The 24,287-nt window shown below is 41.8% G+C and overlaps 1 protein-coding gene across 1 annotated transcript in view; it reads left to right on the forward strand.

Moving 5' to 3' along the window:
- Positions 1–24,287, forward strand: part of SORCS3 (sortilin related VPS10 domain containing receptor 3) — a 582,912-nt gene that overhangs the window by 555,799 nt on the left and 2,826 nt on the right. Inside the window, exons 20-25 of the mRNA XM_060125698.1 lie at positions 3,000–3,133; positions 11,382–11,505; positions 13,136–13,248; positions 16,986–17,117; positions 18,858–18,957; positions 19,940–20,045. Of these exons, the coding sequence (XP_059981681.1) occupies positions 3,000–3,133; positions 11,382–11,505; positions 13,136–13,248; positions 16,986–17,117; positions 18,858–18,957; positions 19,940–20,045 (709 nt within the window). The remainder of the gene's footprint in view (positions 1–2,999; positions 3,134–11,381; positions 11,506–13,135; positions 13,249–16,985; positions 17,118–18,857; positions 18,958–19,939; positions 20,046–24,287) is intronic.

Genomic DNA, 24,287 nt, shown 5'->3' on the forward strand with positions numbered 1-24,287 from the left:
AGATTATATTTACCCAAATGTACTTGTCCTGAAGCTGGCATATATGTGGCCACGCTTGATGGTGTTCTAATTCGTGGAAGCCCCACCCCTTTTGTGTTTGGCATGAGTTTAGGGAGAAGGAGGTCTCATTTTATATTTTGGGGTATCAAAGTACCCAACAATGTAAGCCCTGGTTGAGCTGAAGCCTCTGAGTGACCGAAAGCTGAGAAGCCCGTCTAGGGCCGTGAGTCATAGCGACATCACTGAACTGTGGAAAAGCCCAGGGTTCCCATGAGCTGGCCAGGGGAATGGGCTCCATGCGTTTTGAGGGAGAGAGATAAGACAGCAGCGTTATCTAAAAAATAGTACAAATGAGCTTATTTACAGAACAGAAACAGACTCACAGACATAGAAAATAGACTTACGGTTACCGAAGGAGAAGAGAGTGAGGGATAAATTAGGAGCGTGGGATTAACAGATACACACTACTGCATGTAAAACAAATAAGCAGCAAGGATTTATTGTGTAGCACAGGGAACAATATTCAGTATCTTGTAATAACCTATAATAGAAAAGATTTGAAAAAAAGAATATTTATAGGGCTTCCCTGGTGGCCCAGTGGTTGAGAGTCCACCTGCCGATGCAGGGGACACGGGTTCGTGCCCTGGTCCGGGAAGATCCCACATGCCGCGGAGCGGCTGGGCCCGTGAGCCATGGCCGCTGAGCCTGTGCATCCGGAGCCTGTGCTCCGCAGCGGGAGAGGCCACAGCAATGAGAGGCCCGCGTACCGCAAAAAGAAAAAAAAAAAAAAAGAATATTTTTATATATATATGTATATGTGTATAACCGAATCACTTTGCTGTACACCTGGAACTAGCACAATATTGTAAATCAACTATACCTCAATTAAAAAAAAAAAGAAGCATTGACTTTGAGCATAAAAGGGGCCCTTTTCCCAGCAGGAGAAGAATGAGGGATGTGAATCTGGGCACGAAGAACAACTCTGAGGTGTTAAAATAAGACCCAGATTCCTTATCTCCCTCTTAGGACATGACCGGGCCAGGGTCCCCTTCCCATTACCTCATTCTCTTCCACAGTGATCCGTAACACACAAAGAACAAAGAGAGATAAACCAGAAAAACTCCTAAGAATGAGTAAATATAGCAATGAAAAGTAGGTGATATTTTCTCACACGTGTGTGTGTGTATGTGTGTGTGTGTGTGTATTCTCACCAACAGTCAAACCATACAAAAATAATTAAACAGATTTACTCATTGAAAATAATTAAACCTTCAGCCAAATGTGTATCTGAAGTGACAGGTTTGAAATTATTTGTTGAAAGAAATCTTGAGGGACCGTATGTCTGGGGTCAGGTGAGAGAGCAGTAGGCAAGGAATATTTTCACACTGTAGATACACAGATTCACTTGTTGATTGTTCAGGAAAATATCATCTGGGAGGTGGCAAGCCAGTCTGGCTGATCTCCTCACCCAAACATCAGTCCCTGTCCAAACACCTTTTATCCCAATATAAATTTACTTACGACATAGGAGGTACCCGGTGAGACTCAGAACGCTCACTCTCTCAAGAGGGACTTCTACACAGTGATACACAGGAACAGTGATGATGTGGTGGGAGTGGTAGTGGTGGTGGTGGAAACAGTGTCAGCACACAATTAATTATATGATACCTTTAACATCCACACATCACTTTCATATGTTCTTATTACTGTAAGGAAGGCAGGGCACAGCATAACAGTCTGTGTAGACTCAAGGTTCTGTAAGATAGAGGAAAAGGTCATACATCTAAAATTAAACAGGAGCAGAAGTGAAAAGTATCCATCTGTTTTCTTCCCTTTAAACTGAGCTGTCTCCAAAATAACCCAAGACATCAATAGTGAAGCCTGGGTGGCCTGGAAAATGTCCCACCCATGAGAAGAACTCAAGGCCCCCAGGCTAAAGAGCTGTCCATGCTACAGCTGTGACCTTTAGTCACTTGAGCTCATCGACACTATCATGGTGGAAACCAGGGAAATGTGCTCTGACTTAGTGTGGACAGATAATTAGAAGATTTTCATTGGATTTGGCTAAGTAGGAAGGATATAAGGAAGGGAAGAAAGGCAGGAAAGGAAGTAGGTAGGAAAAAAAGAAAACAAAAAGGAAAAAGAAAGGGGTAAGGGTGGGGGAGAAAATCCCACAGAGTTAAAAAATAACCGATCTAACCCACAAAGGCAATGCTGATACACTAACGTTTTCCAACAGCGTTTTCCTCTTCTCACGTTATTTTGGAAATGAATTAAATTAAAATCCTCACTTAGTATGCACAGGGTGGGTTCCAATCTATTCTGTTACTTGCTAGTTTAGAACCTGAGACTGCTTACATCAGTTTTCTGAGGAAGAAAAAAAATACAAGCTCGGTCGCCTTTAGGCAAGCAGCTTTTTAAATTATTATTTGGGAACCTGACACTTATTTCTCCTTCAGTTTAGGGAGATGGGCTCTTTCCTTTCTATAAAACAGCCTTGTGAGCCTCTGAACGATACCCACTGAGTGTTGCAGATGACAGGCACAATGGCCGATTGTTGAACAAGATGGGGCCAAGTAACAATTGAGGATAATGGCGGAGCCCTCCCTACAATGCACTGACCCCCAATCACAATACAGGCTAATCGGCAGAAATGCAAGAGACCACGCTTTATCTTCCTATTTATTGACTAGGTGTCCAGTAAACTAGCTTTGTCCTTGGGCTGGAGGTTCATAAGCATTCGAGGTTGGGCTCATCGGATGGAAATTAAATTCAGATGGCACTGAAAAGATCTGAAGCCCGATTTGAGTTCCCTATTATACGTGGTACTTCATTTCAAGTACACACACACACACACACACTTCTCAACATCTGTGAGTTTGCAATCCTTGTTTTATTATAGGTGATGGTAACACAGGTTAAGATTAAGAATCTGGGAGTGTGATTGTTTGTTTATTCCAGGAATAGAAACACTGACATTGTTCTCCTTGTTCCCTTAGGTCCCGTGGAGCACGTTCATCTCCGAGTTCCATTTGTTGCCATAAGAAACAAGGAGGTCAACATCAGTGCCGTTGTGTGGCCCAGCCAGCTGGGGACCCTGACCTATTTCTGGTGGTTCGGCAATAGTACAAAGGTTTGGCCCTTTCTGACTGGTGTGTGCTTAGGTCTATACTGAATGTTCCCGTGTTCTAACTTCTGTGTTGATGTTGGGTGGGGGGGTGCAGAGGGGGGATGTGGGCAATAGGGGGTACTTAAATGAAGCTATGAATCCATGTAATTGAATATGACATACCCTCCTACAGCAAGTTCGTTGTTATAATAGGGAAAGTTCAAATAATCCTAAGGAAGGAAGGGTACTTGGAGAATCTGTACAAACCTGGTTGTTCTTGCCCCTCTAACCAATATTTCTAATATTGATGTTGTTCTATTTTGTTCTAATCCCGGCCTTTCTACTCACCTGCTGCATAATATCAAGAAAGTCATTTAGCATCTCTGAAATTAAGTGACACCATCTGTGAAACACGAATTAGATATCTAAATGCAGGGCAGCGAAAGTCAAATGGGATAATAATGCACGTAAAGCATCTTTAGCAAGACCTACTAGGTGTTCTGTTAGGGCCACGTACTGACGTTCTTCCTCTTAGGCATGGTACTGATGTTGCCAAGTCTCAAAGAAAGGGACTTAAGGGCCAAACTCTGGACTTTGCAGATACTCCCTACCCCTGGCAACTGGTGATGACGAAGCTTTTTCAAGGATAACCACACTTGTACGACAGAAGCTGAGAGCAGTGTGGCTGAGGGTTCCTCAGCTTAAGGGCTGCATGGTTTTCGCTCTTCCTGTTTTTGTCTTTGCATTTCCTTTAGTCATTCTTGATGTGATTGGTACTGCTCATCTTAGACCTTTACTTTAAAAAAAAAAATAATGAAAGATATATCAGACTCAGAAATGCTGGATATCTAAAGAAAGGGGAAATAAATATTCAGTTGCTGGTGTAGTAATTCCTTTTAAAAAGGAGTGGAACAGTGCAGTTTTGTTTGTTTGTTATGAGATGACCGAAGAGAACTTCAGCTTTTGCATGGTGAGAGTGGGAGATGATTCATCCCTGCTCTTATTTTAAATTAAAAAAAACCATTTTATTGAAGTATAGTTGGTTTACAATGTAGTAAATCCTGCTCTTTTCCAGGGTGGTAGCGTGATGTGGTTGAGAGAATACGGACCTTGGGGTCAGAGAGACAAGGGTTAGGTTTCTAGCACTGCTACATGTTTATTATGTGAGCTTAATCAAGTGATCTGACCTCAAATTTAATTCACTCAACAGCAAACTGGAGAGAATAATGCCTGCATCATCTCGATCTTTGTGAAAACTAAGTAAGATACTGTGTATCTCCCTGGCACAGACTAGTTTACTCACTAAATGGATGCTTTCTATTTCGGTGTAAAAACTGACTGTTAGGATGGTTTGATAAAAGGCTGAATTAGATTTATGGACCCAAGGGACAATTTCCTGTTTGCATCATTTGTGCTGTATACTTTCAAGTTCTTAGTATAGACTATGATGCTTTTGCATTTCTGGTGTTATTATTCACCAAGACAATAGGTAGGAGATTAGTTAATGAGATTCCCTATTTAGTATATTAGAGAAGTGAAGCTCCCTGTGTGAGATGAGCATCCTAAGGTCAAACAGCTGTTTAGCTGTCGAGCCAGACCTAAACCCAGGTCTCCTAATTCCCATCTACCATGTACCCCCCAGCCCCAGGATGCTTACTCTGCATCACCCTGTTTGGAGATCACAGACCCTAAAATTCTGCTTTAAACACCAGCAGACATACATGGTGAAAGAAAAAGACAAAATCTTCTAGGAGGAGAACATTAGAGAAGGATTTTAAGCTCATTTCACCTCTGAGGATGTGAGGTTTGGGCTGTCCAGCCAGGGAGTTCTTTCCTGTTAGTGTTTGTTCACCTGTTGATCTTTACTGGGAGACAACTGTGTGTAGGGAGGGCAGTTCTTGGCCATCATGAACCCAGTGAACTCAACGGACCACAAGGAACCAAAGATAGTGTTTCTCTATAGCACCATGTTTTTCTTTGGGTGTTTATTCTAAGGCCTGAAATACCAGACAGTGTCTAATAAATATTTGATCAACAGAGAAGTGGACAAAGTGATTGGAGAGCCTAGTTTCTATTTCTCTAGCAATTATCTGTTAGTCTGAACGAATCCCCTGATCTGAAGCTCAGTGTTGTTTTCTCTAAATCAAGGATACTAATATCTAATCCATGATCATCATTGAGTTATTATTTGAAATATCTTTCTATCATCTATCTATCTATCTAATCTGTATTATGAGAGGGAAATTTTAAAATTGCAGAATGGCATTATGGTTTTATTTTTTTAATTGAGGATGACCTGAAGTACTTCTTAGGTTAGGAATTTCCATCTATAACCTTGAGCATAAAGTGCTGTACAAATACCCAAGATCTCAAAGGTCTTACTAGTTGGTTTTTTCTTCCCAAAAAGCCAAGAGAATGACAGTACATTAGAGGCATTGGAACAGAGTGGTTTTGAAATGAGACAAACCTGGGTTGGGGTCCAGACTCAGATTCTCCTTGCTGCATGCCTTTTGTCAAATCAGGTAATTTCTCTGTGCCTTAGTTTTGTTCATTGTGATGTCAGAATAAGACTGGTAGCTACTACACTCTAATATTGCTCTGAGGATTAAGTAAAGAATGACATTTAAGTGCTTAGAACACATCCAGTCACTGTTGTGCTCATCCTTTGCATCAATGGCATCTACATCTCAGTGGCAAATCTGACATGGTTCTAGAGATTTCTCTCCCACCTTCAAGCATGGTTGTTCCATCCATTTAAAAGAGTTACATCTTCAGTGCTTTTGCAAGCACCATGACAGAAACACATCAGTGTGGCCACAGTGCCCAGAAATTGATGTAGTGAGCATTGTATTTTCCTGGCAAATGAATGAGTGTCTTTGGGTGTCTTGGTGAGTGCTCTGAGTGTCGAGCTACGTGGTTACCTGTGATGAACAAACCAATCTGTAAAAGGAGCTAATACTAATTTTGAGCATTTCTTTCTAGCATTGGCCTTGCACTAGGCTCTTCATATATATTATTTAATCATCAGAACATCACTGATGAAGGAGAAATGATCCCCTGTGTATGTGTTTGTGTGTGTCTGTTTCTATGTTGTGACCAGGTGAATTGGATTGGACAGGTTGCCCAGGTGGTTGAATTAAATCAACCTCCCAATAAGAATCAGTTGACTCCCCACAAACCTTTATAGCCAACCCTCTGCTTGGTGCCCTTAGGAACAGAAGAGCACTTACAATCTTGTCTCTATCTTCAAGGAGATTACAGTCCTGATGAGAAGGCAAGATGAACACACACACACAATGATCGGTGAGCAAGTGTGATGATGTACGAATAGAGAGAAGAGGGCAAGCATTCCTGAAATCCAACTACAGGCCCATACACCTACAGGTCTGTCAGCGGGAGATGCTAAGTTGTATCAGCAGCTCCGTGGATCTTTCTTGAGAACCTGCATTTTGTGCTGAATCTTATGAGGAACACAAAGCAGTATAAATTCCATTTGTTGCCCTTAAGAAACAATCTGTTCAAGAAGATGAGGTTAACATCCCAAAATAGACACTGTAAGGAATGGTAGTAGGAATGTAACATTACTGGCCCAGCCAGGCAGCCTAGGGGGGGATGGATGCCGGGCTTCTTGGTCTTGGAGCAAGTTGTGTATGAAGTTGGTCCTAAGCTGGCATTGAAGGAGTGGTAGAGTTGAGGCCAGAGAGGAGGGGGAGGGATTTGTGCCCACTGGTCAGGCTTTGGGCCTGTTGGTGTTCTGTGTAGACAGACACTATGAAAGAGGGATTCATTTGGGGAGAAATTGCATAAAAAACTAAAACTGGGGAGGATAGATGACAAATGGCTTTGAATGACATAACCGGATGTGTTTTAGTTTGTCATAGAAACTTAGATTTAGGATAGGCTAGTGGAAGATAGAACCAGATTCATGGACAGTGATATTTTCAACAATGAGATACTTTTGAAGAGTTTTTACAGGGGTGTGTGTGTGTGTGTGTGTGTGTGTGTGTGTGTGTGTGTTTGAGGGAATTTTTTTTCCCCAAAACTATAAATTTTCAAAATACTCCCATAGTCATAACACATATTTAGGTACTATTTACTTTATTTATTTTTGGTCTTTTTATGTATTTTAGACTTTTCTCTCATGTAGTTCTCATCATAGCATATCCACAATTATGTATCTTGCCTTCTCCACTTCATAAAGTAAAGCACTTTCCACATATGTAATCTTCTGAAGGTTTTAAGTGAGCCAAGTGTAGTGATTACATAGTCTGTCCAGTTTAGGAATGGAAGGTTTTATCAAGGTATACATTTAAATTGTGGGGATTTTATAATATTCGATATTAACTTGACTTGCTATGTATTGGGAATCTGGTGTAGGCTGCATCCAGACATTTCCCTGAAGCTCCCTGATCCATTAGTCACGTGGGAATCTCCTAACTAGTTACTCAGAGCTTCATTGATGGCTTGCTGGGCTTCATGGATAATACATGACCTGTTGCACATGAGGGATCCTCTGTGGGCAGGGATGCAGCCTGCAGCCTAGGCAGGACATGAGCCTTGCTGTGGGCTGGCCCTGCAGCTTGGACAAAACACGGAGAAGTCAGTTGGCCGCCTGTTGGATCTGTGGGGCTCTAACAGGCCAATTTGCTGGGATTAACAGAGTTCTGGCTTAATAAATGTGTCTGCTTGCCTAGTAGAGTTAGTAAATGAACCTTAAAATACTTGATTTAATTTAGTGTTGTGCACTAGACATGGGTGGCCAGTGAAGAACTCAAGAATCCCGTGGAGTGTTCCAGCTTTACAAGGAAGGTGAAATCAGCCATGATGTCACAACAGCTGATGAAAAACAAAAGCAATTTGGAAAACAGAATTAGCTTCTGCCATTTCCCTAGGGTGGAAGCCTGGGGCCTGTTACCTGGGGGCCAAGTGTTCACATTCAACACAGTTTGTTTGCTGTGGCTCAGAGCCCTGACCGGCTGGTGGGATGGCGTGCTCCCTCCCACCTCAGATGGCATTCCCTTGTCCTGCAGACGTGCATCCTTGTTTGGTTCCTGGATCTTCTAGGAAAGCAGCCAGATAGAGAGGAGACCAAATCTGCTGGGACAGGAGGAATTCCACTCCTCTCAGAAAGAGATATCATTGTCTGGTACAGCACCATCACCCAAGCCTAAGATAAGACGAGTGTGCAGAGAAAGGAGAGCCGGGGCCATGTAGACCCCTGAAAGCTGAAGAAGATGACATGATAGTCGTGCAGATTCCCTGAAGAGACAACCAATAGTGGAGAAAAGTATCCTGGGGCCGAGAGCTGGGAAGAGATTAGAGATAGCTGAGGGCAGTAACCAAAATGGAAGGACAATGTGATACAGTTATGGGCAGAGCAATTCATGGGATCAAACAAACAAACAAAAAAAACCACCACATCATTTATTGCTTTTTTGTTTTGTTTCTCTCCCAACATTTTATTATTAAAAACTTCAAACACAAACTAAAGTTGAAGTGAACATTCACACACCCACTCTCTGTATTCTATCATTAACATCTACTGTGCTTGTTTTATCATGTCTGTTTATCTGTCCATCCCTCTGTTCAGCCATCAACCGATCTTAAATTTTGATTTATTTCAGACACTTACATGCCTTGTCCTAAATGCTTTAGGTGGCAAATCATTAGCTAGAGTCCTTTATTTGTTTATACTTCCCCCCCCCCCCGGGGGGTATGAAATGTATCAACAGTGAAATGTACAGATCTGAAGTGTGTAGCTCCTGAGTTCTAACAAAGGCATATACCTGTAACCCAAACTCCTATCAAGATATATAGTATTAGCATCACTCCCAAAAGTTCTCTCATGCCCCTGGTCAATTCCCACCCCAGCCCCCAGAACCAGTCCCTATTTTTTTCGTCATGAATTAGATTTGCCTTTTCTAGAACTTCTTTTAATGTAATCATACCACGTTAATTCTTTCATATAAGGCTTCTTTCATTTCTTATGGTTTTGGGACTTATCCATACTGTTGTATATATCAATATTTGTTCTTTTCTGTTCATTATATGCATATACTATGACTTGTTTATTCATTTTCCTATTGATAAATTCTCCTAGGTTCTTTTCAGTTTTTGGCTAGTATGAATGTACTGCTATAAACATGTTCTTTTCTTTGTGGATATTTTCTTTTATCTTGACTAAATCCCCAGGACTTCAATTGCTAAGTCATAAATATAAAATGTTACAACTACTTTGGAAAAAATTATCACAATTTCTTGTAAAACTGAACTTTTTCCTACATCGTTGCACCATTGTACATCCCACCAAAAATGGATGAGAGTTCCAGTGGCTCCACATCCTCAATAATATTTGATATTATTATTTTTAAAGAAAATTTAGCCATTGTGTTTGGTATATCGAGGTATCTCATTTTCCTTCCAAAGAATATGACCTAGGTACTGAAGCAGTTGAAGGTATTCTGACAGGTAAGTCATAATGAGTTGACTAGTAGGAACTAGAAAATTTGCCAAAAGCCATTCATCAGTCCTATGTGTTCTGATTCCTGAATGAGTCCTCACAACTTCTAACCCAAACCTTTAATTTAAAAGATAAAGACCTAAGGCACACAGTGGGGACAAATTTTGCCCAAGGTAATTCATTAAAATAGTAACAGAGCCAGAGTATCAAGTCTCTGTTCTTGTTACACTAAAGGTGGTAACTCAGTGGCACACATTCTTCCTTTATTCCATGTCAGTGGCTGACATTGCCATGCGGAGCCCAACTTAACTTCAGCTTCCTTCTCAACACAGGACACTAAACAGCCACTTTTGGCCCATGGGAGTTGATTTTCATCACAGAACCTACTTGTACCTCATTTGTTGTTTAATTAATAAGGCCACACCCTTGTGCATATCATCACAGAGCCATAAGTACGGAGAAGCATGCTTGGGCTCTGGGGTTTACCCTTAGTTAAGATAAAGAGTGTAACTCTTTCAGCACTCACTTCTTTCTTTCATTTAGCAAGCAGAGAAGAAAGGGTGTCAGAAAGCTTAGGGCAATATCTCTAATCCTGTCCAACTCCAGCCATCAGCCTGGTCATAAAATAGAGCAATAGAATATTAAAGCCAAGGAATCAAATGATTGTTTCAGAGGCCCAGTTGAAAATTCTGAGCTAAAGAGGAATTTCAGTTTTGCAGGAGGGACGCTGTCTGAAAGCTGCCTGTCTGAGCCTCTGCAGGGTCCAGGTGCACGGGTGTGCTGTGTGAACACTGGCCGATACCCACATTTTAAAAGGGAAACTCTACACATCCCCAACTGGCTACATCATTACTCTATCCTATTGTCGTCCTAACACACAGAGAGGAGAGGGGTCTGCTCATCTGCACTTGTGACATCTCTTCACGAGCTGCCTTAGAGAAGCCTCCTACTAATATGTCTTACCTTGCAAACACCAGATAACTCGAGAGGGCACTGGCTTCAAGATAATCACTGAATAATGACTCTTCAGTCACAGAATCTGCATTCTCTTCTCTCCAGTAAGCACCTGCTTCTATCAAGATCCTAATTCCCAAGAAAAAAAATATGCTTATTCTCTTTCTTTATCCTTGACAAGTCCCTGTCTGTCATGATCAAGGAAAGAAAACAGAAAGGGAAAAAAGCTTAAAAAGTGAGCACAGATATGCATGTTTATATGTTTTCCAACTTATTTAAATTGTTAGAAATGCCTTGCAATGGAAAACACAGATATGACCAAACAAAATGTCAATAATATGACCATACATCCAAGTTATATACGGATTCTGCTAGATGTAAGACAATTTGCCAAGGGTGGTTGATACAGAAATAAATAAGATGTGGTCGCTTCTCTGAAAAATCTTACAGCCCGATGGAATATAGGATGAAAATATAAGTGACACGGAATATTAGAGGAAAAGAGAAAAGTGATCGCCTATTCCCAGAGTCACTGGGAATAGATTACAAAAGATGCTTCTACTTTGCCCCAGGAGAAGGAGTAGAATGACGTGCAAAATCCAGGGTGCCCAGTCTTATTTTCATCTCTCAGAATTAACATTTTACAGTGCATTTCAAGTATATTAATGCTCTTCCTGGATACTGGATATATAATCACAGTTTCAGAAAGCTGTGCATTTTTTTTTCCTTTTTCAAGTTAGGATCCCTTGGGGATATGCAAATGCTATGCCGATTGGTGACAGTCTGAGATTTACAGGAAAGGAGGGAATCGGATATCCCATAAAGGACTAAATAAGTGTTCCTGCTTCTCTCTTTCAGCCCCTCATCACCTTGGACAGCAGCATTTCCTTCACATTCCTAGCAGAGGGAACCAACACCATCACTGTCCAGGTGGCTGCTGGGAATGCCCTCATCCAGGACACAAAAGATATCGCAGTTCACGGTAAGCCCCGTGATGCCCCTTCCTGCCCAGCCAATCCCCTCCATACACCATAGCAGCAATCGCTGACTGCTTTGGAAATGCCCCAGGGCATAGGAAAATTAGGTAGGTCCACAAAAGGTATCCAAACCTACTTCTTACCTTGTTCTTGAATAGATACGGAGGTTGTTAGAGAAGCAGATCACGGACAGGCATTTCTTGTCTTCTGTGATGTGTCTGCATCAAAACCTGATGGTCTCATTAGACAGAGATGTATCATAAGTTGAAGGAATGCTGAGCTGGAAAGACTGTCATAGAAGCATCTACATCTGATGACCTGCCAAGGTATCTCTCACACACATGTGGCATCCATTCTTTGTTAGGATGGGGACCAGTGATTTCAAAAGCTGGAGGAGACATGGTCCCTGCTCTTGAAGAACTCACAGCTTAGGTACTGGGATGAACTCCACATAACTGCTATGTTTTCTTTGTTGTTTGAGATTCTGATCTTTGGCTGCAAAGGCTGAGACTAAGGCTGAGAATAGAAAGACACAGCAAGGCGGGAAAGTGGTAAATAGGGCCACCGTTCTGTTCTCAGTCCTGGAGAACCACTCTTAATTATTAAATTTCTTTTAAATCAAATTGTGCTTCTACCACCATCCCACAAACCTCCCACATACCCTAAAAACAGCCACTGTACCAGGGTTTTCCAGAAAGTTGTACTGAGTGAGGTATGTGATCCTCTGACTCAGTCTGTATTTCTTCCACCTCACCCCGGGTGAGTGCCTTTTCCTACAACCCTGCAAACTCGAGGCTCAGCCTCTCTCATCTGGCACCTGGAAGACTTTAAGTAAACATTTTTATTGAAATGTAACTGGGAGTTTGGGGTTATTAGATGCAAACTACTACATTTAGAATGGATAAACAACAGGGTCCTACTGTATAACGCAGGGAACTATATCCAACCTCCTAGGATAAACCATAATGGAAAAGAATATTAAAAAGTATGTATACAACTGAGTCATTTTGCTGTACAGCAGAAATTAACACAACACTGTACATCAACTATACTTCAATTTAAAAAATTCTTTTTAAATACAGGGAAGTGCACAGATCATAATAAGTGTTTTAGCTTCATGAATTATCACAAAGTGGACACACCTGTGTACCTACCAATCCGATTGAGAAACTGAATGTTACCCACACCCTAGATACAGGGTTTTGACCTGTTTTCTAAGCCCCTGAGGCAGTTTTTCTAGCAGGGTCCATGGAACTAAGGGAAGGATAAGAAAGGCTTCATTCTAATCTAGCCCATTTATTAATGCTTTATTGTTGCCACTGCGTGATACCACCTGCAGCAGCAAAAGTCCCCTTCTTCTGGAGTTTCACAATTTTCTTGCATTTCAGATAATGTTCATTTACAAGAAGAAGTCCTTAAGATTTTAAAAACAAACAAAAATGGTAGGAGCACAAATTTACTTCCAGTCACCAAATGCCACTTTTTTTTAGAAGCCAAGAGACAGGTTGAAAGGAAGGAATTTGAGATGAGGCCACATGAAAGACTGTGCCCTTTCCCTAAAGCACAGTGATCATGGAGTCCCCTTGCCTATCACACCCTCTCTCAGCCTCACTCACACACGCTTTCTCCTTGCAGAATACTTTCAGTCCCAACTCTTATCATTCTCTCCTAATCTGGATTACCACAATCCTGACATTCCGGAGTGGAGGCAAGATATTGCCAATGTGATCAAGCGGGCTCTGGTGAAAGTAAGTTGGCTTTTTCTTTGCTTAAATGTTTATGAATAAAGAACAAGATGCTGTGGTACAGAGTACATTTTCATGGATGCAAACCACCGTTCCGCAGTTAAGTAAAGATTATTTCTCTGTAAAAAGAGAGAGAAAAGAAGAATGGGGGAAGTGAAGGATGGGAAGGAAAGATGGAGAGATTAGGTGGAGAGAGACAGAGACAGAGAATCAATCTGGTGTTCAGGGATGGGAAATTGACCCCATCTTAATCCTAAAGTTTTCTAAGGTAGCAAATTGACCCCTTTCATGAAATGATGGCTGGGCCACTCACTGAGTCTTTACTAATATCATTCATTTAGTTGGCTGTTTGCCCACCAAGGTTTGGGATTTTTTTGCTTGTTTGTTTGCTTTTGTTGTTGTTTTTTAACCACTCAGACTTCAAGACTCCCACTGACCATATGTGGCCATCAGAAGGCTGCAGGTCAGGAAACAGAGCATGGTAGCAGACTCTGGGGTTATAGAATTTGCCCAAGGTCATATTTTCCTTAAGACAAAGTTGAAAGTTGAAAGGGTTTTGTTAACCCTTTGCTCACACCTAGGCACTGGACTATAATAGCGAATAAAACATGGTCAATTCAAATGTAGAGATAAGTCTAATATGCAGCTAGTTCTATGGTAGAGGCATGGCCAGCATTTCAAAAGAGCACAGAGAAAAGTGCAGTTCACTCTGTCCAGGAAAGTTCAGGCTTCACCCACATTTGTGATTCAGTAAGTACTTGTGAGCTGTTAGAATAGTCTTTGGAGGGGATACTTGGACTCTGTTTTAAAGGATAAATAGTAGTTAACAGAGAGAGGATGATGTCTTTCAGGTAGAATGAACAGCGTGTGCAAAGCCAGGCTCCGTGGAAAGCACAGCATATCTGGGACATGACAGTTTAGTGCAGCCAATCTATAGGTTATAAGGGCAGGTGTGAATGATGTTGAGCAGGGATGGATTGGTCAGTTTGTAAAGGGTCTGAGAAGCCAAAAGGGGTTTGACATACATCCCGTAGGCTCTGGAAAGTGTTCTTTCTTTATTATATTGGGTTGGCCAAAAAGTTCGTTTGGGTTTTTCCGTCAGATGTTACAGGAAAACCCGAACGAACTTTGTGGCCAACCCAATATAGGTAAAAATTTCTGGCAATAGATTTATGTTTCAGACACCCATTCTGGTGGCAATACAGAGGATGGGCTCCAGAGGTGGGAAAGTGAATAGTGTAGGGGGAGATTTCACAAAAGATGACCAGTTAAAAGGATACTGTGATCCTGAAGAGGGACGATTCAAAGGCTACTTAGGCAGTTGAGCAGTAGACTTGGTGACTAATAAAATACAGTGTGGATGAGAGGGAGGGAGAAACTTTCTGATTTTAAGAGTAGGAAGGAGAGGGTTTTCCTTGCCATTGATCAAGATGGTGACTGTGTAGGAGAAACATGCTTGGGGAACAGTAATCATTTGGTCTTTTATATGAATTTGGAGCACGTGAGAAACAACTGGACAAAGATAAGCAAGAGAGTTGAGGATATGGATTGGGGATCGAGTGAGGTTTCCGTGGGAGGTAGCAATGTGGGAACTGAGGCTGTGGAGCTCTTTAGATCCCCCCACCCCACCCTGAGAGGGAGAGGGGCCAGGGCAGAGATGGATGCTAACGCTTCCCAAGGCAGAAGAGAAAGATCCAGGGAAGGACATGGAGAAGGAGCTGCCAGGAAGGAAGAAGCACCAATAAAAGAGAATGATATGAGAGCGTTCCTGTGGGGAGTTGTCCACAAGAAGAACTTCACCTCACATCTTTTTATAAAGAGATTGTTCCTAGAGAGGGATGAGAATGAAATTGGTCTTGTATACCTTCGACTGTGAAACATCCAGGATTGTGTGGGATTTTGTACGACTGGAGTTAGGTCCCTCCGAGGTCCCTAACCAAGTGATGCACCCCGAGACCACTCTTCCCTGGGACACAGGGTCACACCAGCCACAACGCTCATGGGCTCATCCCCTTCTCTCAACTGGGTGATTGTCTGACCTCAGTCTGGTCTCTGAGACTTACTTCCCCTGGCTGGTTAGGACAAGGCCATCTTGCCTCCCAGGAGGAAACTGAGGCATCTGGCAAAGCCTCTTCAGGCTGCACGGGGATGTCTCCCCACTTTGGAGGGCTTTTCGGGCTTCTGACTGCCGCTTGCTAGTTCTCTGCAGGTTGGCACTCTCTCTTTCCTGCATCACATTCCTAAGCGTTAACTCTGATCTCTAGTTCCAAATTAGAATCAGAGCTGAGCTAATGGGAGACAACCCCTCCAGTTCTATTCAGTCGAGTGTCTATTCTTTGCTCCAGGTCAGGCATCATTTGGAACAATGAGGTAGCCACAGAGTTCGTCCCCCGCCCCCCTGGAATGTCTGGACAAACATATAATAAGAAGTTATCAGAGAAAAGAATGTAGCAGACAGACATACTCATATGTTACCGTGGACATGATCTAAGTTCCTTTCATGGTAATCTGGAGGTGCTGGGGACGAGAGACGGACACGGAACAGGTCACTGCAGGCGAGGTAGTCAGGGTAGACTTCTTGGAGGAGGCAGGTGTTTCAGCCAAGTCAAAAACTATATATATCGTATTTGGATTGACAGAAGAAGTTTTGTTCTGGATATAAAGACCTTCCAGAGACACATAGGAAAGAACAGGCCTACTCTTTATTTACATGGGAGAACTCAAGAGTTCTGTTTTCTTAAGGAATTTGCCTTCAGACGGAAGCTTACGTTTAGTTTTTATCCAAAAACAATATAATCCTTTTCCTAAACACTCAGGAATAGAAAAATTCATTCAGTACTTCAACATCTTAACAGAACTTTTAGTGCTTTGTTTTATTTTTTATGTATATTTTTTATTTTTATAGAGTTGTAACCAAAGAAATGTGAGGTAATAGATCAGAATACAGCTGTCATGAGGTGTTTTTCCACGTTGCCTCACTGTACTAACTATCATCTTAATGGTAGTATAACCATTATTTACTTAACTTTTTTGAATATTTGAGTCTTCCCCATTTATCTGACATAAATAATGTTCTGAGTGTTTCTTCCTCCATATGGCTTTTCCTATAGTTTGGATCATTTCTTTAGGACAAACACTCCAAGTTACAGTTACTGAATGAAGGGTCTGAATATTTTTATGACCTTCCAGTAAGTCTTTTGAAAACCAAATTGGCAGTATGTATCAATTTTTAGTGCTGCCAGCAACAGTTGAGGAAACCTCCTAATTGAAGCCTCGCCAGTATTAGCTACTGTAACTTAACAAAAAATCCTGCTTTAGTAAGTGAAAACAAGAGCTTTGCTCTTTTTTTTTAATTTGCGTTTTCCCATGTTTGTTTATACCTTCTTATTCTTCATTTGCAGCCAGTCTGTTCATATTTTCACCAGAAGCTCTAGTCCTCTTAGTGCAGAAAAATACGGGAGGAGCTTTTGCCAATATTGCCAGCAAACAGTACTTTGAAAATCATTTGTAGTAGTATTTTAGTTTCAGTACAAATGTATATAAGAGCAGAGGAGGAAGTAAAACTAATAACTCTCTACCTAGCAGTTCGAGGGGAAAACAGAAAAGAAGCCTGGATATATATTGGAAACTGTGCCTTAAATGCTGCCTTTAAAAAACTTTATAGTCCATATCCTTGTTACTTGACTTGGGGAAGGCTGGCTCCTCCAGGACCCCATTCTTTGGTCTAAACATCTTTGCAGGTAACCAGCATCCCAGAAGAGCAGATCCTAGTTGCCGTGTTCCCTGGCCTCCCCACTTCCGCAGAGCTCTTCATCCTTCCCCCCAAGAACTTGACAGAGAGGAGGAAAGGCAATGAAGGCGACCTGGAACAAGTAAGTGAAAGAAAACTAACTTGGTAGGAGACTTGCCTCCACCTCATAATCTAAGGGGACACAAAGTATTTCCAGCCAAAAAGTGAGATGAGCCCTTTCCTATGGGTCCATCAGACCGTCACTCTTTGTCTAGCACCCAGGGCTTTGGAGAGCAATGAGCCTTACCTAGAATAAACACAAATGCATAAACACTGGAGCATTCAGCTACACAGGCAAGAAGAGTACCCCTGAAGTCATTCATTCCGACAGTTGCCATTCCTGCAACTTGCTCGTGTCTCCCACCCAATGACTTGCTCTGGGGAAAAGAGATGAAGAGAGGAATTTGAGTTTCCCTATCTATTTCTGGGAAAATGTGCTTCCTGTCTTTAAAGATCCTAGTCAATAGAAGTTCTGCTTCTAGGAAGAAAACGAACTGGTTGTAAACATGTGTCTTTGGAAAGAGGTGGATTGCCTCATCTTGCTTTGACTAAGGAAGCAGCGTTCCCAAAAGGGATCGTGAATTACTGTCCTTATCAAATGCCATAGAGTTCTTGTGATCTGCGTACTAGCCTAGAAATGAAGTCAGTGGTGGTCCCATGGTTCTCCTTCTCTTCCTGCCCTTGCTGGGGTCTTAACTGGCCGTGCTTTGCTTTACCCTTCCATGCTCCTGTGATGCTAAGTTAGAAGTAGAAATAAGTGAGAAGGAGGCTGCTGAAAATCAGCGCGAATCAAACACGTTTGCTCCCATACGAGTTAATCGTTGTACAGATGTCTTCCGCATCCCTCTGCTACTCACCTGGCCGTCACCCCATCCCCACATCCATCCACAGTCCTCTGCGAGCTGCACAGGTGCCATCGTGGTCAGTTTCTCTGGAAAATGAAGCGGATCCTTTCATTGAAGGGCTGCATATTGAGATTGGCCAGATATAAATTCAGCTTCTCAATGCGTTCATCGCTTTTACAAGACCTCTTTACTCTGAAATAGGAAGTGGCATGTGCGAACTATATTTGGAAGCTACGATATCCATCCATTTAGATAAATAGGTAATTACGGCGATGAATAGCAGCTGTGATATTAAGGCGCGTACAGCGAGATAAGAGTTAGGGACAACAGCCTCAGTCTGCCTCAGCTTCCACGTGGGAATTACACAGTGATTAAATCAATGTTACGCGTTCTGAGACTTGCTGGGGAAAAGTAAAGAGGAAGAATTATCCCTAGAAAGGAGACAGCTTCTCCTTTAATGTTTGCCTCCCATTGTCTCTAAAAGGGAAACAGCAGAGGAGTGGGCTGGGGTGTATGTACCTGCTTTAATCCTGGCAGGGGCTTCGCTACCCTGTGAATATTGCTTGTTCAGATTAAAGAACTAACGGTTGGTCGGTTGACTTTCTTTCATTGGGACCCACAACAGGTCTCTCTATGGAAAGTTATACAGGCTTAAAAGGCACTGAACTGGGAGTTGAATGGAACCTCTATGTCTGTTGTCAACTCGAATTCACTAGGTGACTGTGGACACGCCTCTCTCTGTTTCACTCTCCTCTCCAGTATAAGCAAATAATAACCAGCTGTGTCCTTGGCTTCACAGGGCTCTAGGGGCTGGGAGAGCCAAAGGGATAAAAATGTTCCAAAATCCTGTCCTCTGAGTGAACGTGGTCATTTTTTGCCTATTGACCCTGGTTTCTTATTCCATGAGGGAGCACCGTCACATGACATTTCTTCCCATGCAGCCTCTCTCTCTCTCTCTCCCTTTTTTTCCTCCCCAGATTGTAGAGACGCTGTTTAACGCTCTAAACCAAAATTTAGTCCAGTTTGAGCTGAAGCCAGGGATTCAAGTCATTGTGTATGTCACACAGCTGACTTTAGGTGAGTGCCTGTTGGGATTCGTGGTGGTGGTGGTTGTGGGGGGGCGGGGGGGATGAGTATGGTGCTCTGATATCCTGGAGAGAAAAGGGAGGAGATAGTTACCAAACACTTTTCCATAAATGCCTGTAAATGGCTTTGTGTAGTGATGGCAAAGAAAGATTAATCACATCTTTCTTGAGACTTCCTGTTAAGGTGGCGAGAAGACTTTCTTAGAAGCGGCTTTGCTATTGAATTCCTGGATGATCTTGGGGAAAAACCTACAATTTCTTTGGGCTTTGGACTTTATTATGTTTTTTATCTATAACAGTTGGGGTTATATGAGGTAGTCCTCAGGCTCTCTTAATTTCTAGGATTCTCTGATTCAGTGAATCTTGGTTGGAAGACTAGATCAAATAACTTTAAAACTCTCTTTGATTTATAATGTGTAACTCTAAGTAGAAAAAGTGACCAGCTTTAGGTGGTTGATTTGTGAAAGGATTAAAAATGGCATGTCCCATTGGGCATCCACCTCTGGCTCTCTGGGAAAACCTATGTGCTAAACGTTTCTAATTAATAAAAACTTTTCAGATGAGGAGATTCCAAATGTACCCATCCAGCAGTGTTTTACCACAACAGTATAGAGGAAGAGATTGAAACACTCCATCAGTGTTTAATCCGGAGTTCCCAATGGGCCACCTATAATCATGTTGACAGGCAACTGGGCTGTCTAAGAGACAGAACATTCAAGCCCTATTCCTACTCGCCTTAGCTGTGTACAGTTTACACAAGGAGCAGCAAGTTTCCCCAGGCAGAGCAGATCCCTAAGAAGCTGTAGATCAGGGGTACCATTCTCATCATTGAAGCCAAGCTTCCTCTGCCCAGATAGCATGCAGGACAATTGGAGGCTGGATATAAGGATGGAGACCAGCTGGCTTCCTTTCTCCAACAGATACTCCCTCCAGCTAATAGCTTCCAAGTGAGCAAGTCTGTTCTTTCTTCCTAGCTCCACTGGTGGACTCCAGTGCTGGGCACAGCAGCTCAGCCATGCTTATGCTCTTGTCAGTGGTGTTTGTCGGCCTGGCTGTGTTTTTGATCTACAAATTTAAAAGGTATGTGCTACCATCACTCAGTTTTAATCGTGGGGCTAGATTCATGGGAGCTGATTCCTCCTGTAACCGACATTCCTAAACTCATCCTAAACAGGTGATTTTAACTGTCCCTGAAGCTCTGCTTGGCATTGGCGAAGAACAGGAATGGTTTAGGGTCAGGGAATAAAGGACCTTAAGAATCTGAACGCTCCCCAGTTTATAATTATGTTGAGTTAGGAAAATGAGGAGTAGCCTATGAAATCAGTTAATTCTCTTCAAGAGAAGTTTGAGGGGTTTTCAGACCTCACCTAAGTTTCTAAAGTAAGGTCTCAAATATTTAAGAGATCTTTTTCTACAGCTTACCACCCATTCAGGGTGGTTAAGTGGAGAAAATGCAGCTGAAATCTGGTTATGCATATATGCACACACACATATTTTCTTATCTTGTATTGCTGATATCCAACATCTGTTTAAATTTGCATGCCAAAATATACAATTTTATACTCCTCCCTATTTTTCCTGTTTCTAGAGGGAAATTGATCAGGAAAACCAAACCCCACAGGTATTCAAAAGTTATTTTTGCAGGCCAGAGGTGGGGTGATGTAATAGGATACTTATTAAAGACAAGAAATTGAAATCAATAATTCTGTACCATTATTTGAATAAGGTAATACATCTACCAAGAGATATGCTGGTTAAGAGTACGAACTCGAAAATCAGACCCAATTTTAACTTTCAACATTTGCAGCCTTAGGCAATTGAATTTGCCTCTCTAAGCCCTCATTTCCTAATGTGTAAAATGGAAAAACAATAATACTTTGTAGGTTTGCTATATGTTTTCAAGGTAGTAATATCTATATCTAGTACATAATAAAAAATCACAAAAGCTAAGCTGCTATAAATAATATGCCTCCCAAAGGCTTCTCCTCTGTTACAAATTGGCACATAGTAGGGCTCAGACGTATCAGTGGCATAGAAATGTGCTTCATAGGAAGCCCGGGTAAAGTAAAAATATCATTAATTATTGTCAGATGAGTTTTGAAAGTATAACTTGGTCCTGGGAGTTTTTCTAGACGCTGAAGGTAATGCTTTTAGATTTTGGAAGAGATCAGTGGTAAAGGTGTTTCACTCTACCTCCCCCGCCCCCAGCCCCCATCAGCTCTCCTCTAGTGGATTTCTCAGGCTTAAAAACACCAGTTTTACTCAATAGACATCTCAGCATTAGCCAAAACAGCAGGAATTCTTAAACACTCTCCACTAGAAGGACAGAGTGGGGTTTACCTTTCTGTTCAATTTATAGACCAGTTATGTGAGTTCACATCCTCTTGGATCAAGATGGGTCAACCCACCTGCCATGTTCCCTTTGAAGAAGGGGAAAAGCCTTCATATCCAATGAGTGAGCAAAGATTCAGTATAGGAACAGTCTGGTCAAAGCAACACCCATTTATGGGTGTACTTCAGTTACACACAAAGCACACTTTTGTTCATTCAAGGATTTGGTTGTGGGGAAGCCTGCTGGTTGCTGGGACTTGAAGATCAATTAACCCAAATGTATCACCTTCCGGCTCCTAGACCTGCATGCTCGCTGAGGACCAGGGCCAATAGAAGTCCTGCAAAGAGGTATTCGTGTCAGGTGTCTCCAAATTAAGACAAGATCTGCCCTGTGACTTAGAAAGTTTTCTGCTGTCTTGTGAATGTTGCTAAACTCCATAGACAGTCAACTTACTAATGCCGCCATCTCTTAATGTGCAGACTTTAATACTTGAATCTATGCCAGTTAATGGCATCTCTGAATTATTCTACCTCTGTTGTCCCAGATATCAGCCGACCCTTTGTATGTCCCTGGCAGGGAATCAGGATACAGGAAACAAATACTAGTCAAACTGGATAAACGGTTTGAGTCAATTAAGAGTAACCAGTCATGAGTTACCTTTTCTTTTCTAGCCACCTTTTCTGGAAGTTTTCCTCCCAGTGCCCAAGCCCTTTGGCTGAGGTCCTTTTGGATCTCCCTTTGTTTCTTTGGTCTCCTTTCCCTCCTCACCACCTGGAACTCCAGTGATGGTTATGTGGAGGGTGCATAGCTTGCTGACAAGTAAAGGTCGGGTTCTTATCCATGATTCCTAGAGTCTCCTCTGCTTCTTTCATTTCTGTCCAATAGAACTTTCTGCAAAGATGAAAACACTCCATAATCTATACTGTCCAATACAGTAGCCACTGGTATGGTGGAAACACTGAATTTTTAATTTTATTTAACTTCAATTAATTCAAATTTAAATAGCTACAGCTGACTAGTAAACACTGATGGCACAGGCTAGGGAGAGGGTAATTCTGTTTCTGTTTCCAGATCACTGGCCATGCTGTTTTCAAACCCCAAAACTTTCTCTCTGCCATCTCCAGCATTAATCCATTAAGCCATTAATTTATTCAGCAAACATTTATTGAGCACCTGCTGTGTGCCAGGTACTGAAAACAATCTCAGTGTCCCAAGTAGTCACTTAATAGAGGAAGAACAGAATTATTTAAAGGAATCTTGGGGATCACGGTAACTCTATTCTCCTTCCTCTGTTAAGTGACCACATTTGATCCTATTCTTGGATAGTGACTTCTATTTTGTGATGTCTTAGTCAATATAACTAAAAATCATTTTGAGATGGCTTTTATTTTCTGAAAACTCTTCCTAACAAGACCTTCTTTCTATACTGGAGGTTCGTTTTTTCTTATTATCCAAGAAAAGTTTTGAAATTTTATATTTCTTCCAGCCTTTTTTCAGTAAGGCTTTCATCACAGTGTGAAGCCTACTTTGCTTTTTCTAAATTCCTCCCACGGACTTCTAATACTTAATCATAGTTGGAACAAACAAATAAAAACTGAAATTTAGGGCTTCCATGGTGGCGCAGTGGTTGAGAGTCTGCCTGCCGATGCAGGGGACACGGGTTCGTGTCCCGGTCGGGGAAGATCCCACATGCCGCGGAGCGGCTGGGCCCGTGAGCCGTGGCCGCTGAGCCTGCGCGTCTGGAGCCTGTGCTCCGCAACGGGAGAGGCCACAACAGTGAGAGGCCCGCGTACCGCAAAAACAAAACAAAACAAAACAAAAAAACAAAAAAACCTGAAATTTATATAGGTGACTTGGATTGATCCATCTTACTCCTCTTATTAAAACTTACATGAATGTATAGCCCAAGACATGCCTCTAAATCTCATTTCCCACCTTTCTTATCTGCAAAAGCGGGGTTTAGTCTTGACTTATTGTCTCAACGGTCCTACAAGTGGATGTGTTAAGAAATAAAAAGCAATTTGAAAAAAATTTTAAATGCTGCAAGTTGTGACATAACATTCATTCCCTTCCAACCATCTATTAAAAATATTGAAAAAAAATGCCCGTTTTCAGAGATTAAAATAAAGTGAACAGTCTTTATAAGGGCAAATGGATCCAAATCCTCACAGGTATCAATCATTAAAAAAGCAGGAAAGGGGAGGCAGTGACCTCTGGCTACAGCTCTGAAGTACCCAGACTTGTGTGATCAGGAATGGTTTGACTGCCCCCAGCACCTAATAAATATTACAGTTGATCCCAACGTTCATGAGTAATATGTACTTTTATGATTAGAAGAAATCTAAGTCGTTAGGCTGCCTTTCTATTTAGATAAGAAGAAATTAAGGGCCAGCATGAAATTTTAATTACACACATTTAGAGGAGCCTGCGGTTTGCTGCCTCACATAGAATCTCTTCACTTAAGGTTCTTGTAAATTATAGTAAGCAGGTTTAGACCAGTAGGAGTCAGGAGGACACCTCCCGTAATGTATGGAAAGCAGCCGTTAAAAACACGAAAACTGGACATAAATGAAAAGTAGAAACTGTCCATGTTTTAAACATATTTTGGGATCTTTCCTTCCAAATTAGCTATGGAAGACCTTATCAAATGCCTCACATTCTACCTCATTGTGGGGTTGGAGTAGGGAAGGGAATGTAGATGCTTGAAGATACCACTGGTTGGCACTAGGGCAACAGAGTGATTCTGCACAGAACGTTCTGGTTCGGGGTAGGTGTCAGATGTCTCAAGTTTTAATAACATCTATGCCAGTAATCAGCTTCATGAAATGTCTGGACTTCAGACCCATTTCCCCATCATTTAATGAGGTAAGAGAGGGCTCTTCTACCTGTAAAATTCTAAGATAAAAGTGTGGTCTTTTTGTTTGAGAACATAATATATGAAAATAGAAAGAGCATAGGCTTTGAGGTCATTTATTCATTTATTTGACAAA

Source organism: Lagenorhynchus albirostris, chromosome 16 (assembly GCF_949774975.1).
Source record: "Lagenorhynchus albirostris chromosome 16, mLagAlb1.1, whole genome shotgun sequence".
Classification (NCBI taxonomy): domain Eukaryota; kingdom Metazoa; phylum Chordata; class Mammalia; order Artiodactyla; family Delphinidae; genus Lagenorhynchus; species Lagenorhynchus albirostris.